A 17,211-nucleotide genomic window follows, 5' to 3' on the forward strand; every position below is an offset into this window, starting at 1 on the left:
TGTCCTTAAATTACTCGAGAGTGCTTCCTAATTCGTGTTTTCAAATAGTTTAACTCGCTTCGCGTCCTGCGATATAGATTCCAAAGCAAATAATTGTGTTCGACGGATACTTACACTACGAGTTTGTACATTCGCATGCATTAGTTAGTGGTGTAAACGTAAATTTTATCGATCGGTAAACCGTTTATTTTCCACACTTTGTGTTACGTTAGTGCAGTTGTCGGTGAAACGTTAATTCGCAGTGATGGAGTTCGTTTCTGTTGACGTTCGTCACCTTCGAGTCATTCGCGAGTTTTAAAGAAAACGAAAACAGTAATACGAGTGAATCAGAGGAATTGGTCGTATCAAGTGGTATGTTGAACTTTATGCGATCTGAACATTCTAAATTATGTATTTTCCTCTGTATACCACGTATGTTTACATGCTCGTACCTTACACATTTATTCTTCCTCTGTACGCGTTTCGTTTAATTGATTAAACGTTCCGATACGAATGTAAGAAACATGATTTCTTCTATTCGAGTAGTTTGATACACGAATTCCGTTCGAATAGTATATTAAAAAAATATATATACGTGTCGAATTGAGTAACCTCCTCGTTTCGCAAAGTCGGTTAAAAATGTTTGGATACGTATAGCATAAGTTCCGTAAAGCGTGCAGAGGTAACTAGTCCTTTCTTAATTTCACAATTTGTTAAGGATGGGTCCTCGAAGCCCTGTTTGACTAGTTTCCAGGTGTGTATGAAGGATGTTTTCGGTTGAATAAAACGTTCGAATAGAGAAAAAAATCTATAAGAATTCTGCTGTACGTTTAACAATCATGCCAGTGCACTGCTGCCAAGAGGTCATCGCACGCCTATGTTCTATTCTCGTTGACACAACATAGCGATATGCGGACCGTTCGTATAACATATTACCATCTTACCATCTGTGGAATGCTCTCATAATTAAAATTTTTACATTCCGCGAGTCAACTTGACGATCGTAAGAATTTCAAGTTGTCTCACATTGATCGTGCATGCAAAACGAAACGTGTAACTTTGCCCTGGTCGTCTTCGCATCTTTAAAGAAGGTTGACTCTGTGCTGAAATTAACTTACCATTTATTTCTTGTCGAAATGGAAGTAATACTACGTAGGAGAAAGATGCTAATAAGCGAAATGATAGGGGATGTCGCAGTTCCATTCATGGAACTCGTCGCTTCAATGGGGTTTCGAGAATGCCGTAAAAAAGGAGGGCTGCGGTCCCCTCCTATAGGGAAGATCTAAAGTTGAAGGTCACGTATCCCCCTTGGAAAAGTTCTATCTCGATTACAAAATGCCAAACTATCTATTGCCTTAAACCCTATGAAGTAAACAAATCTGGACCGTGAAAATATTCATAATAATCTCTTTTTTAATAGAAAATCTTTGATTCTCCTCTTTTCTAACTTGTTTTCTCTTTTCCGGTTTCTTATCTTTCGCTGTACCATCTTTAGTCTAACTTACTTTTTCCGTTAGTCTCTCTTTTTCCTTCATTCGTCCTTCGTTCTTTCTCTCCCTCTCCTTTCCCTCCTTTCCCCACTCTGTAGGTCCATGTCTCCTTTGGTTTCTTCACCCCTCACCATCCAGATCCAGTATCCAGTACAGTCATTCGCCGACTTGCTCTTCGCGCGAATGCTTCACGTGACCAGAACAGTCTATTGATTCTTGAAGGTAGTGCATGCGCCCTCGTCCTCGTGATATCTGCTGCCAAGGGGGTATTATATAGGTTCGCAGCCATGGTAGAGGCGCTGTGTCGTGTTCCGTTCACCAACGACAGGGAACAGGGGCCGTCGGGTACACAGTGACGAAGGGGTTAACCGGGTCGGGGAGGGGAGGGGAGGACACGAAAGGGAGAATCCAGAAAGAATCGTGGTGGAAACTCAGTATCGCTTCATGTGGTCGCTAGTGCACAATTCCATTCCGATCGTTATGATTACCACAGTCTTCTTCAGGTATATACGCATAATTAGATTTTGTAAAACGGTGCGTTCAGATCTTTCTTTCGATTCTACGTCACATCTCGTGATTACACGGAAATACCCGCGAATGGCTACAAGGTTAAGAGAAATGGCTACCTGGTTTGTTTACGTATTTTCGGTTTCTCCGTTCTCGCCTGGTTCTCGTTCGCACAGTTTGCCCTTCGTCGCGTGGTAATCGACACAAAACACGAAGATGCTTCTACCAGAAACGAGCGTAATTTGATTCGAGTAATGTAAGAGCCTCTCGGAAGTCGATCGACTTCGTTTCCAAGCTAACATCGCGATATGAAAGTAATTCGACTTCTGAAAGTAAATCGTTATCGTGATAAGTATTCGTTCATTCCTTGTGAAATACAATATTCAGTAGGTTGAATTTCCATGTTAGAAAAGTACGAAAATTCGTTTAACTTTTACTATAGCTTTTTCTGTCCGGTTTCCATACGCTTCTCGAACATTGGAGAACTAGACGCCTGTGGTCGGAGATGGGCAAAACTTTACCTGAATAACCCTGCGAGAAAATTCAAGTTTTAATTGTACAACGAAATTATATGTATGTTGAATAAAATCAGAACTGATTCACGTATATGTTCCATCGATTAGACATGGACAATTAATCGCCGTACTCTGTTTTTATCGGCCATCTGTTATTCGAATAGCAATTCGCGCATCTTCTGCCTGGAATACGCGCGTGCTTTCTCAAGTTTATTTCGGACAAGACGCGTCGCGTTGGTAACATGGACTGGGTGGTCGATCGACTTATATTCGTTCCGCTTTGACCGAAAGTAAACAATGCCGAAACGACGCGTCGCGTTGCACGTAGGTCACGAGAAGTTTAGAGACAGAGTAAGGTCATAGAGAACGTCTTTTTCTCGTTAACTACTTCGTCCCCATCATTTTCGATACACTCTAATTTTAGAAAATTGATATTCTAGCCGTAGTATCAACTGTGAGTTTTCTACATCTGTAACAATGTGCAATGATAAATCAATCGCGATTGAACGATTTAAATAACGAATGTTTGAGGTAAGAGTAAGGTAAACGATTTTAACGATAGTGTCTGCTCTGATTATCGAGTCGAAATTTTTTCTACGACCAATGAGATTCGCGTTCCGCGTAGTTCCGCGTCGAAGAAAGTTCCAGAACCGTGGAAACGTTCACGTATGTCCTGCTCGGCAACAACCGCCTCTATCGAATCGCGTTCGATTCTCATTCAATCGAACAGGGATAACTTCGTATCCTAAATTCCATGTATTATAGGTAAGATAGTAAGAGATTACAAGTACGTAAGATTTATGAACATTCTTTTCGAAACCAATCGTTAATCGCGGGTGCTTCGAACCATTCAAGATTCAGGGTTTCGGATAATTGTTTCGAGTCGAACGCTGTCATCGTTAAACTTCGTTTTCGTGTGTCACGAAATCACGACTGTCTGACATTTGTGAGTAAGCACAATGGCGTCGACTCGTGTGATTTTGTCGGCTTTTGACATTTGGTAGGAAATTATCGACATGAAAAATGAACGTTTTATAATGTGACAATGCATCGAAGAGGATAAAGTAAATAAATAATCACTGTAATATGAAAATTAAGCACGTATACCGTCGCAGGGTTTCTTAACACGTTCAGCGTCAAGTATATAGTTGACATAACCTATTTTTGTCGGGACGCTGAAAGTGATAAATTGTACCACCGCAAGGCTTCCCAAATCGCACCGCTACGAGGTTTCTTAAATCGTTACGGTTTTTGGTAAAAGGTTTGACGTGTAGTAAGAGATGTCTCAAAGATCAAAGTACAATTTTAAACATTAATTTGCCTACAAATTAGTTTCGTATAGAAAATAGGAGGTAGATCAACATATTAGCTCCGCCATTTTGAATGTTGAATATCCCAATGCAGATTCGTCGAAAGCAACCCCCCAAGAAATCCTTACATAGCGATTTCCAAAGTTTAGGTAGATGGTTTGTTTCATTATTTTACAAGGTTACGTTATCTATTTTAATATCGACTATTGGCACCTACTATCCAGTCTTTTTCATATCACATTTACATCGTTTTACATCGATCCTTAGATACTTCGATAAACCTGTATGGGGGATTAGGCAGATGCTGTACGGCGAAAGGTATCGTTCGACTGACCTGTTCGTTTCGATTTCAGAAGACAGGTGCGTTAAAAGCTCGAGGAGGCACGTGGACCATGCCAGGGCAAGGAGCGAAGTGGTGACCTGAAACTCATCCCCGGTCCTGACCCTCGATGCTTACGCTACGGCTGGTGTCGACTCACTTCCTGAAGCAGCCATAGGCAGTGCCCTTCGCCTCAGAGAAAGGGCCCGCTATGCGATGTGCCGCGATAGGGATATGAACCCAAAACTAATCGAGTCAAACGTTTCCATTTTAACGTCGTATCGGTTGCCAGCGTCGGCTTAGAAGTTTAAACAAAAGAATAAACTCTTTTAGAGCGGTTCCGTGTGCGCGGGCTACGTCGTCGACGAAGAACCCTCTTTTCGCCGACGTCCTCGTTCGAGATATTCGCGACCCCGTCATCCTGGTCTCCGCGAACCATTTACCCCCTCCCCACACATCGTTCCTTGCCCTCTATTCGTACAGTCTATGTCCTCTTTATCTATCGCCGCCCTGTGATCGAGGTTCGATAGCTCGTCGACCGTGTTAACCCAACGAAACGTGATTTTACTTGGAAAGAAGTGCGATCGGTGACGTATGAAGGGAAAAGAAGGGACACATCTATCGAGGGAACCTCGTTGGACCGAAACACCTGGCTCGATACTCACTCCAACTTAAGCCATACAATTAAGAACAACCACCCGAATCAACGACAACTAGAAGAACAAACTTACAGAAGGTGCGGCGCGCGATAGCTGCCAGCCTGAACTCCGTTTGTTTCAACCTGTGGAGGGTCGCGAGGGAGTGCATTGTGAGTTCTCTTTCTATCTAAAATTCCGTGCTCCATGCAGGGAATTTTCAAGTATTTTTTTTTTTTTTTTTTTTTTTTCATGCAAACCAACGATCGCGCGGATAGGAAACTTTGATGGCGTGTTTATTACGTGTTGCCGTGTGAATTTTTTGGTACACGGGGCGTGCCATTTCTGCTCTGTTTTTAAATCGATTGCGATCTAGCACAACGAAGCTCGAACGAATGCTTTGACGGATTTCGGTAAACGCCGACCGATGGACAAAGGGGATCGTCGTACTCGGTGCTTTATTTATGCGATCTAGAGGAACGGCCGTCGCCACCGTTCTTCCCGTATTATGAGATACGACGCAGTAGAAAGTTTATCGATTGCTTGCCACTCTTGAAAAAGCTTCGAGTCGCGGATACCCATTGTTCGTCACGCGATCGTCGGCCGTTAATGAACGCGGAGGTGGGCAAAATTCTTTCATGCGACCATTTATTGGAAGAGACATTATTTTGCAATTAATTTATTGTTTAACATACCGACATAAATGTAAACATTAACGACGGATGAGTTTCATAATCACGTGGCGGTCATTAATTAGTGATGGGACCATGGCCATGCTCGAGTAATTTTATTTTACTTCGACTGGTATGGAATGAGAGAATTGGGGACACGCGCTGTCTCTTAGACAGGATTCGTTATCTATTTAAAAAAAATTAGAATTACAATTATTGAAACTAATCTCTGCAAGTGTACGATGCTATTAATAATTGATCGCAGTCTGTATTTCAATCAATGAAACAAACCGCTATTCGGTTATTATTTGTAAAATTGCAGTAAATGTATGCGTGGGCCTATAGTGAATCTTGTCTAAGAAGTGCTCTCCCTCCCCCCGGGAGTTGCAACGGTTAAAATCAGAGGTTGATTGTTCCCTTTGCGAGTACTTTGGTATCGAATAGCTTGTTATCATCGATATGTATCGCACCAGTCCCGTCGCTATCAGTAATCGAAACGCCGTTGTTTCCAGTACGAGCCGACCGGTCGTGAAAGTAGAAGCTCGTTTGTCCGTTCTGTGGTCCGTTTAATGGGGGTAGAGAAAAACTCTGGTGTTTGTCGGTTTGATCAGTGCGGCAGCGGGTCGCGGTGTAGGCAAAGTGGGATGAGACGCCCTCAGCAAGACCATCATCATCACCCTACGCGCTCCCGTCAAGCACTCGAAAAGGTAATTCCTCTTCAATCTACATATTAGTTTAGCATTGTTTTTCTTTTTTTTTTTTTTCATTTTATCTATCGATTGTCTGACGAATTCGTCGCGTTTTTCGCATCAGTTGTTGTCTCTGTCGCGCGATATTTTAGTTGAACGCGTTGCACGAGTTGCGATTTACACATTAGACGATACTTGAATGAATTTGTAAGGACGAGTCCCGTTTGGCGAAAGTGAAACGCGTACTGGCGGTATCGTTGCTGGGACGCAACAGCGGATCCACAAAGATCTTTGGCGCACGGCTGGATTTGGTGGAAACGTACCTCGACACGGGCGTACCGTTCGTGGTGTATCGTTTGTGCAGTTACATCGAGGCCAATGGATTTCAAAGCGCCGCAGTGTTCCGTCTATCAGGGGGAAGTCCGAGACTGGCCGAAAGGCTGAGGGCGGCTTTCGAGAGAAGAGGAGATGCCGATTTGGAGTCAGCTGCGTGTCCTGCGACCGCGGCGACGCTTTTGCGCCAGTATCTCAAGGAATTGCCGCAACCTGTCGTGCCATCGGCGATCGTTGCCAGGTTGCTGACCGTTCATACCCGTGAGCATTTGTTTATCGTAAATTATCGTTCCGTCCAACCGGGGGGAGGATAGAGTGGCCAGAGGTAGCGACAGAATGGAATAACAAGTCTCTAGTAACGTTTAGAAACAGATTGAAAAGATCTGCGAAGAGTAAAGATAATTGTGTAAATAAAACCTTTGAGTTAAACTCACGCAAATTTATGGCTGTATACATGAAATCAGAATTCTGGCGTTAACGTACCGGTTCCAGTGAAGACTGAATTGGTTTGCAATCGTTTATTTTTACACGTGCAAGCTCACCTCGTTGAATTATCACGTGTTTGTTCTCCGAAAATAATGTACCTCGAAATCGGTTTGTTTGGGGAAAGGGAATTATTTTTTTAAACCTGTGATGTGGAATCTGAGTATACGGTTTTTCTGGAGACCTGTTATTCCATAGGAGTTTTAATGAAATCAAAGTTCGCCATCGATCCTCCCCTTGCTAGACGAAATAATTCCGAGTACTCGCGAGGAAACACGCGCTGTGCGTGTTTGTAAACACGACGGATCGGGAACGAGACATCGCGATAACTAACCGTCGTGTCGAAGGAACGACTAGAGTACGGTAGAGCAAGCGTTGGTACCACTTAACACGTTGGTCCCAGAGATAGATGCCAGAACTTTTCATTAAGGATCTAAATAAATTAATTCCAAAAGTAAAGCGATAAATGAAATGAATTTGAATAGGATTTATGAATAAGATAGGTTAACAAATTAAATACTACGACAAATGTTAAATCATCCAATCTTCAACAGTCTCGAAACACAATTTGGCAAATAGTCATGGCGAATACATCTGGTTCTTCTCGTTTGCAGAGAATTACGCGAACGATCGCAATCGCTGGATCGGTTTGACGAAAGAGCTACTGTCGAGTCTACCGGCTTCCCATTATCGGTTGCTGGGCTACCTGGCGATCTACTTGAGCAAGTACGAGGCCAAGCATGGTCGCGGCGCCGGCGTCTGCGGTGTCTTCGCCCCTGTGATTCTACCTCATGTTCCACCTGCCACCACGCTGCTGCGGGACATTCTAGCAGAGGCATCAGAACTCTTTCCCGACTGGTAAATCGATATCTTTCGCTTTTCTTAATCGTAGCCGAAGTAGAACTGCGAAGGCCTAGGTCCTCGTAAAAATAGAGAGGGGAAGAACGTGTGAGTGTACAGGTGATTATTATACCAAGTATGAAACATCCATCCCAGAAGTAACGTTAATTGGTAGAGGAACCCTCGCGAAAGAAGAATACGTGCATATTCTTTAAATTCGCTTTTGATACGTATACTTTTGTAACAAACTCGAGATATTCTATAATCGTTGGTGATCGTATTTCAATTTCCCCAGAAAACGTGACCGCGAAAAGTGATCGATTCGACGTGGAATGAACCGTGTACGACTTTGAGTCGCTCGGAAAACCTGTTAGCCAGTTGTGTTGGCGGTCAGGAGGGTTGCGCAAATTATATTAAACCGATGGAAGAAAAGCTTGTTTAAGCGGATACCGCGAATAAGCAACGGACACGGCAACAGTAGCCGACTTTGTTGACCAGCATTCGAATCGGATCCGATTACAGCTCGTAGGTATGCATCGTTCGCGTTAGATGTATTACGTAACGAATAGCATTAGGCAGTGAGGTATCCTCGAAGAAAAGTATACCTTTTTACGATCGCTATCGTGAGAAAACAGAAAATGTACACACTTTAGATTAGATAAGATGTATTCAAGTCATTCGACGCCAAAGTATAGTAAAGCCTTAGGATAACTCTATTAGAATCCTTAGAATAGAAGAAAACTTAGGATGAAGTTCCTAGAGTAGAATTAAATTATTATTTCGTCCCTGTTTCTTACTAATTAATTCAAATTGTTCGGCGTAGTCCTGACGAACAGGGAGAGGGGAAAAATTGAAACGCGTTCGCGGTTCGTGCGATCTCCGCGTTATTAAAAGATGCAAGTTGCGAAGGCAATTGCGAAACGGGCCATTATCTCACAGTTAGCTCACAGCGAAGCTAAATCGATCGGTCGTGCCACCTACGCACGTTGTCAGCACGTGGTCGAAGCCGCTTGCATCGTTTGCTCGCGTGCAATTGCCGTGGTTCGAGTTGAATTCAGTCCCTCGGCACGAGCAGGTACGATTTTAACTTCGAGACACGCGAAAACCCAATCGACTTTTCGCTACCTCATTTTCCCACCTTTCGAACGTTGCGTTCATCCGTTTTGCTTAACCTTTCCACTACTTGATCAATCTCGCGATTCATTTTCAAATAATCATCGCTTGGACTTTAATCATCGAGTCATTTATATTATACAAGCAATCAGTATTGCGGTAGGGACTAATAAATTAAAATAAGACACAGGGCTTTCAAAAAGTTTAAAAATAGCGGTTATTAAACACTCGCGTGTACATTGTTAGAAAACAGCGTGAAAAATACTTTGGTTATCCAAACGAAAACAATTCAGCATCGAGGAAATTAATTGACCGTATGGAAGAGAAATTTTAGCGCAGCGAAACTTTCACCGTTTGCACGCACTCATCGAAATTCTTTCCTACTCGTTCGGATTCAGCAATATTTACATTCGCAGGATGATTCGTCGACCTCCTGTGTTCGACGTAAATAAATAATCCAGCTTCGTCGTCGTGTTGACAATACGCGTCATGGACCTGAGGCAACCTTGGTCAAATTATTCCACGCTGACGGACGTTCTTGAATCATTCTCGATACATACTTATGTTTCCTTCGACGTTTAAGGAGCACTCACTCGCATAGCAATATCGCTGGTTAAGCGTGTCCCCTAGCGTGTATTAAAGAAAATTGTTAGATATATACCTACAAAAAATAAAATTAGTTTATACTATAAAATAGAAAGTAATTGCTTCCAAGGTACAGGAATAGATTTGTTTAATTAATTGCTCATCGATCGGGGAAAAGGTATCGGTAACGAGCTAGTTCGGCTGGAAAGTTCTCACTGAAACGAGCATGTTGATCGCGACTATTATGACAGACAGTGCCACGTATCGTCTTCGATTTCAGACAATTTGACCGACGACACCGCTGACACGCGATACGCAGGAGAGATAAAGTTAACGATTAAAACCAGATGCCTATCGTAGTATCGATTACAACCAACGTGACAGAGTTGTAGTTCATTATTTGTAACATGTCGAAAGTACTGGAAGTTTTGCACCTGCTCTTCAAAACACCCATTTATTTTCCTTCTTCTAAAGTTTCTAAAGAAAACTTCTTTATACAATTTCCAATGTAATCGACTCTTAACGCCTTGTTTTCCTTTTCTTTCTAACGCGTCGTTTAGTCAAGGTGAAAATCTATTAAAATGTTATGCTATCGACATGTTGCTTCCAGCAGTGCCACAAACTTTCCATTGTGTGCACTACTGCGAAGTTGTGTTTCTGAGAATACCGGTTTCGAAGACAAAACACGTGGCGTAATAAAGGCGATGCACCATTTAAGTTACATATCGGGTTGACGCACAACCGATTACAGCATTCGCTGATCTTATGGAAGCTTAGACCGGAGATCATTACTTCCTTTACTGCGTGGAAAAGGATACTTGTGGAAAAATTGTGTCTCGACACTTTGATATCACGCGAGAGGCTATTCTCGCCACGATTTACGATAATATCTACGCTATTTTTGTAACGAATTGTTTAACGTTCATCTCGAAGCCAGGGAAAGTATTTTTGTTCCGCTTTTCTGACCCTCGTGCTCTTTTATTTGAATTTTAATCGGTCTCAGTGGCAAATTAGTGCTTTCTACACGTTGCGTTAAAGGAAATACCGAAAGGTGTCAGATTTGAGAATGTTCGATATAGTCACCGTGAAAATTGATTATCGCGACATTTCGCGTGGATACCGGTATTAGAATTTGTTAAAGTTAAGGGAATTGCACGTGTACAAAATTTTGTCGACGCTAATTTTTTAATGTGTTTACCTAATACGTATCGTGTGACATCGCAATGTGGATCGACGTTAAACAGGGGCGATAAATTTAATTTCTCCAAAACCCATCCTTTGCTCGGACCGTTTTCATAATTAGTAGCGTAAATATCCTATGGTAATGATCTCCAGGGAGATACTCGTGCGTTGGGTGGGTCGTCCTTGACATAGGCGAAATGCTGCGTTAATATATCACACGTTCCGCCGTGGCAAGGTAACCCTACCCATATATTCTGCTTGAATTTATCCTAACTTTACCAGCGAACTGCGCAGTTTCTGAGTTTAGCTCCGGTGGATCAACTGAGGTACAGCGATTCGCGAGTGACCACGTGTGGTATCCATAGAGTACTCTTCGACATCGTTCCTACTTCTTCTACTAATACGTTTATTCTCAATACTACTGTATACACTACAGTACTGTTGGTCAAGGTTTCCTCTGGATTTTCTTCATAAATTACCACTCACGAGTGGTACCATCTTGAAAACGCATTTTATGGGGCAACTTTTATACCTCCAATGCGGCCACGTAGTTTCTCGTAGACCTTGAGCTCGTCAACGATTCCCGTCAACTGCTCCCGTTCACCCTGAAGAGAGACGATTATCTTCCTTGACTTCCTCGATCAGCGAAAGTTGAAAAAATTCTGAGACTCGAGGCGTTGGAACATTCCAGAAACGGGCAGAATTTTACTCGAACCAAATGACTAATGGAAACTCTTGGAATCAGTGTAGATAATTACCACGTCGTTAACTGAACTTTTCCAGAGATCCTCTCTTCTGTCTGCTGTTTCTCGATTCATTTATTTAATTCCAGCTGAAACAGAGTGTAGACATTTGAATTCTAAATGAGCTATTAAAGTAGATTTATTTTGTCATCTAAATGTTCGAGTCGTTCTTTTTGATTTCATCGTGTCGATTGTTGGTTCCAGTCGGTTCCAGCGTGCCCACGAATAAATTAGAATGTTTACAAAGCTACTTGCCGAGTGGTTCGACTACTTTTAACGTCCCGTTTGCATGAATTCCGCGTAACCAATGGGGGGGGGGGGAGGGAGGAGGAGGAGGACCTTTTTGTACTCTAAAAACCCGTTAAGAGAACTGAGCAGTCAACTGTAACAAAGTAAAATTTCCTCGGAATTAATTCTTGCAGTATCAACCAATTTTACTCTCTTCGTAGAGTAACGGTGAGAGACGAATTTCGTGTATCGACGATGTTCGATCTGTATGCCAAATTCCTGGCAGAGTTTTGCGAAGAGAGAGCTCGCCTCATGGTCTATTTCGGTTGGTAGACTCGGATCCATCTGAAACCGGCTTACACCGACTCGCTCTTCCCTTGAATGCGGATCCAGACCACACTATAACGTTTCTGGACAGGCTCGTATACGTGGCCACATATAAATCCAACGAAACCTATCAGGGAAATTACGTCACCGCTGGATCGTTGCCTTGAATGAGCAGAATGCACAGAAGACGTTGCAAGTTGCAACGACGACGACGAACGCTGTTAGCCACGACCACTCGTGACTAGCTGCGAGATCAAGTTCAATATGCAGCTACGAATATCAATCAATACCAATCCGACAGCCGCGGATCGTTTCGTTAGACTCTGGTACTCACCGTGGTAATTGGCATTATTCGTTCGAGGTCTCGAATCTACGATTACGCGAACCAGAGGTTCTTAATAAGTCATTTACTGCCAGGTAAATTTAAAGCGTTTTGCCTTGGGCGCCAAAATTTGATACAGAAGTGCAATCTAAATTATCATTTAGATAATGGAAAGTGATATTAGGTTTGTTGTTTTAAGAAGAATATTATTATACAAAATTTTAGGTCTCCTTTTCTAATAATCTGTGACCCGAAAGTCTGTAGATTAGTTCCTTGACTAACCGCAATCGATCTAAACATTGAAATTTTTCCATCGTTTTACTATTCAGTTCCATCAAATTGTTCAACGTGCCAATAACTATGACTCACCGAATGTATCCATCAGTAACAAGTTGCATCATCCATAGCACGCGCTCAATTATCTTCTTGTACAGACTTTTTCGAGGTTTCGATTTGACACGGTCCAGAAAAAGCGTATTTCGTTTTCTTGCATACAATTTTTGCCTTTGCCACGCTTTCAAAAATCGGTTTTACATAACTTCGAGCTCGACTCTCCGTCCACTTTGGCATAGTTACAATGTTTTTCTCGAAACGGTATTTCCCAAGCTGATTGACCTAATATCTTAGACATCAATGTACCTATTGACTCTACACAAAATAAATGTCTTTAACTTACTGTGGATGGGAGGGAGGGAGATTAAAGTAGGAAGACTGTTTGCTCGGTAGTGAAACGTTTTTCGAGGCTCGATGCGAATGGTCGAAGCTCGCTTTACCCTGAACGAAGTTTCAGGAAATGCATTTTCATCCGATCCATTTCCAAACGAGATAAGAGCCCGCGCGTCCAGCTTTACGGACGATTTTACGATGTGGCTCCGCGCTAAATGAACATCGTCGACCAAAAATAACGTCGTTGACGTCAGAATGCTAAATGTACGATTACAAGGTGCCTAAGGATGGAGCAACGACAACCATTCGCCCGTCATGGTTCGTTGTTTCGCGCAAACGACAGATGCTCAGCCAGAAATGTTGAAAGAGCATCGATTCGCAGATTTCACTGGACAGTCTAATCGTTACTATCAACAAGCTAAGCATTTCGATACTTCTTTCGATACTTCATCCTTCCTTCACGGTGAGTGTCTTTCCTAAAATAATTAAATTAAAAATTAATTAACAATCTTGGAATCTCGAGGCTTGCAATTCTTCTTGCAAGAATTTTTCTTTCTTTTGTATTTTCTTCTTCTTGAAACGATCTAATTCTCCTTTGGATCTACTTTACCCGTTCTGCGGTATATTTACATATCACAAATAATCGTAATTCTTATCTTAATACAAATTTCGAACAACCAATAACAGACATGCCATTTTTCTTTGGTTGTTTGTTCATTTAAAATGAACAGTCTGAATTATGAAATGAGATTATGTTTTACGAAGAAGAGTTTATCTTAATATCTACACAGTGAATTTTGTACATCGATAACGTATGCAAACATGAAAAGACATGTTGCATAAATATGTAGGTAGGGTATATGCAGTTGTTCAAAATTGAAGTTCTGATATTATTATATTAATTTATGGAGTGTACTCTTTATACATTTTCCATAAATTCATGTAAGATTCCAAACGCATATAATTCGTACAAAATAAACTTGGTTGATTTCTGGTTTCGATTCGAGTTTCTTTGGGACGTAGTTTCCTTAAACATAGAGCGTATATCGAAACAGTCGCTACATTAACCACGAAGTTGTTGCCTGGGAGACAACTTCCGAACCGGTTTTAAAGTGTCCGTATCTTCCGACGCACCATAGGAAACTGCACGTGGCTTGCGCGCTGGTTATCGCCATTCCAAAGTAAAAAAGCTACCAGCATTTCCTTTCTAATTGTTAACATTCTAACGTTCTGTGTATCTATGTAACATTTTATTCCGTACAATTGATTGGGTGTTGATATCTGGTCTTTTGTTACATTTTCTCTGATTATTACTTATGGTTGATAGCTTAACATTTACCGACTGGTAGCATATTACCGACTCCTTTTCGTGGCAACCAATACTTTCTCTATTATTGAGATAGCATTGCATACCGTAATCGCACACATATATATGAATTATGTAATACAAATATATTAATTAATATTATGCATGAATTATGAAATATGAATATATTAGTTCGTATTGTACATACATGAATTACGAAATATTATATATTCGAACGCTACCAGTCGATAGTGTTAAGGTAGCAAAATGACTATTAGTCCGAATTATAAGTTCGGACTATAAGTTGAAACATCGCCGCGATTATTCTAGTTATTTAAGAATGGAGATTTTGCATCGCGCGAAATTATGTTTCCCTTCTCGTCGACGGGGCACTAGAGAAAGGGTTTCCATTCGATCGTTCGAGGCTGTCACGTGCGCATAACACGGCCTTTACGGGGAGCCGAGTCACGCGGTAATACGCACACAGAGATCGGTGTCAGTGCAGCAGCACGGCCGCGGTAATATAGACGAGGCACGACCGGCGACTGAAGCCAGTCTGATTTCGAATTCGTTCGAGAACACGTCACGCGCTCTTTCTGGACATCGTTAGGCGTGTTTCGCGACGCATCGTCGAAACCACGGTGAACGTGGCGCGTCCGTGAACGTGAACTGTGCGAGGAATCTTTTACCTTGGCCCTGCCACGGACATATTTCCTCTGTATCTATCCCACGACGTTTCCAACAGTTTCCAAGCGGTTCTGCACGGCTGTTATGTATCAAACTAGTATCGTCCGTTCGCCGACGACCGTGCGTGCTTGAAACCCACGTCTAAAGGGGCCTTGTGTTTTTTTCACCGTAAAAACTGTGTTATTCGGCTGCTTACAAGTCGACCCAGGACACGCTCTTTCTCTTTTGGGCTCACCTTGTTCTACGACCATAAATGTTTCATCGAATCACCGAGAGACTCGTCTTCGCGCCGGTAGTCCGCCATTGGAAAAGAAAGTTGGTGTTCGTGATTACATGAGTGGCCACGACCGGGAAAAGGGATTCGCGTGCAGTAAGTTTTCCATCGTTATTGTCTTGACGCCTAAGTATAGAGTAAAGATATTCGATCGAAAGAGAATCGATCTCTTTAGTCAAGAATCGATCCTCGCAGGACTTTCTCTCGAAGCAAAAATGGTTGAAGGATCCGTAAAATAAAAACTTGTATTACAAAATGAAGTATTTTCCAATGAACAAATGAACTTGTTGGGTTGATTAAACGACACGTATACATTTTTTATACGTTTCTCGTAGAACGATTACTAAATACATGATATTCATTCTTCGTTAAACATTGCCCAAATAATGCATAATTTTTAGGTTAGTTCGGATAATTCCCTAAAACGTATCGCAGAAACATTCGGAATATTGATCCCTTTAGCATTACCACTAAACCTATCAACGTTCATCTGTAACTGTCTCTACCGTGATGGAACGAATAATTAGTCTTATTGACGTCACAGGATCTACGGTCATTAAAAAGATTTGATTGCTATGGAAATCGATTTTCGTGCGGGGAGCGTCCATAGCGTATTGATCTCTCGTAACGTAACTGACGGTTCTTAGCAAATTTTTTCCCTTTTCACTTTGCACGCCTGGACAGCGATCTCACCCATACTTTTTACCGTTGAAAGGTGTAAAACTTTCAATCGATCGACTTAACCGTCGCGTGTCCTCACGAGCCTGACAGATTTAATCGAATTACTTGAACCGAGCAACCGGCGAGTCGTTATTTCTATGGCATCTACTGACTCAATTATCAACCGATGGAATAACTATATCGTTTGAAGCAGGCTACCTAAAGCTCTCTTCTGCTAAATTCCTAACGAGAACGCATTCGAGATCGATATGTACGCATTAGGGCATTGGACAGCCGTTTTCAATATTATGAGAAATAAAATTAATATTTTTGAATATTCTAAATTATCCATGAAATCGTCAATTGAGATTGACGTAGCTCACGTGTAGTTTATTATACTATCTTGATTAGAAATCCGATACTCGTCCATTACTAATCTGTAAGAATGTTGAGCAGAATCGATAAGCTGAGTGAATTAAATCACATGCGCACAGACTACGATCTCATAATGGATCGTGACGATTCTATCAAGAGGAATTTCATTCATTCGTCAGCTTATCATTTCGTAATTAACGAGCATCGGAATTTAATCAGAATACCGTTTTAAATCAGCAACCACACACACGTAATTGAATGGCTTGGCATTCATCACTGACGACACTTGTAAAGTAATTGAATTTATTATATTACGGAGACGTATATTGAATAAATATAGAGGCAAAGAATTAGTTTCTACGGGTAATATTTAACGAAGACGAATGCGTGACTAAGCAAGAGTGCGAAAAGTCGGTGATTCACCAGGAAATCGCGATAAAGCGCGTGATGTGACCTACCTCAATAGTTACTGTTCTTTGAAGGCATTTCCTTCTGGACGACGATCGATCGATCGCTTCGGGCTAACCATTTATTTCTCTCGCATTAGAAAAAAATTTGTTAAATGTGGAATTCATGATTCCACATCGTAAAGTGTCGCAATATTGTTCTTGACCGAAATTAATACTGACGAAACAGTTTCGGAGATTCCAGGCCAGTGTTTCTCGATCTTCATCCGTCTGATAGCTTCCTCGATTAGAGAAAACTTTCAGAAAGACGTCCTGAGTAGAATTGAATCATTAATTAATAAAAATATAGATTCCAAATACGTATAACAATACATTTCTCTATTCTATGTACTGTATTCGTTCATTTTCTTTTACGATGTTATTTATAGAAATGTATTGCATCACGAGAAGAACCAGTAATCGATACAGTCGGAATGTCGATAAAAAAATTATTAAAAATTCATGCTCGACGAAGAAACTTTTCTCTTTTAATAGATCTTGTTACCGAGGAAATATTCCTTTTTTT

The 17,211-nt window shown here is 41.5% G+C and overlaps 1 protein-coding gene and 2 long non-coding RNA genes across 7 annotated transcripts in view; 1 reads left to right on the forward strand and 2 right to left on the reverse strand.

Moving 5' to 3' along the window:
* LOC128876820 (protein FAM13A) overlaps positions 1-17,211 on the forward strand; it is a 24,583-nt gene continuing 7,372 nt past the window's right edge. The window contains exons 1-5 of one of the 5 annotated variants that reach the window (XM_054123528.1): positions 1-351; positions 4,155-4,928; positions 5,939-6,133; positions 6,328-6,709; positions 7,546-7,789. In XM_054123528.1, the coding sequence (XP_053979503.1) occupies positions 5,996-6,133; positions 6,328-6,709; positions 7,546-7,789 (764 nt within the window). In that variant the 5' untranslated portion in view covers positions 1-351; positions 4,155-4,928; positions 5,939-5,995. Of the gene's footprint in view, positions 352-1,840; positions 1,973-4,154; positions 4,929-5,938; positions 6,134-6,327; positions 6,710-7,545; positions 7,790-17,211 lie in introns of those variants that run through there. The other 4 variants (XM_054123532.1, XM_054123529.1, XM_054123530.1 and 1 more) reach the window with 4 other exon arrangements.
* On the reverse strand, positions 372-1,748 carry LOC128876831 (uncharacterized). Its single transcript, XR_008457135.1, has 2 exons — positions 1,485-1,748; positions 372-1,341 (listed from the first exon to the last, which is right to left on the reverse strand). It is a non-coding gene; the product is annotated as an uncharacterized LOC128876831 (long non-coding RNA).
* LOC128876830 (uncharacterized) lies at positions 9,375-13,385 on the reverse strand. The gene is made up of 3 exons (XR_008457134.1): positions 12,641-13,385; positions 10,668-12,563; positions 9,375-9,510 (listed from the first exon to the last, which is right to left on the reverse strand). It is a non-coding gene; the product is annotated as an uncharacterized LOC128876830 (long non-coding RNA).

The sequence above is a fragment of the Hylaeus volcanicus genome, chromosome 5, assembly GCF_026283585.1.
Source record: "Hylaeus volcanicus isolate JK05 chromosome 5, UHH_iyHylVolc1.0_haploid, whole genome shotgun sequence".
Lineage (NCBI taxonomy): Eukaryota > Metazoa > Arthropoda > Insecta > Hymenoptera > Colletidae > Hylaeus > Hylaeus volcanicus.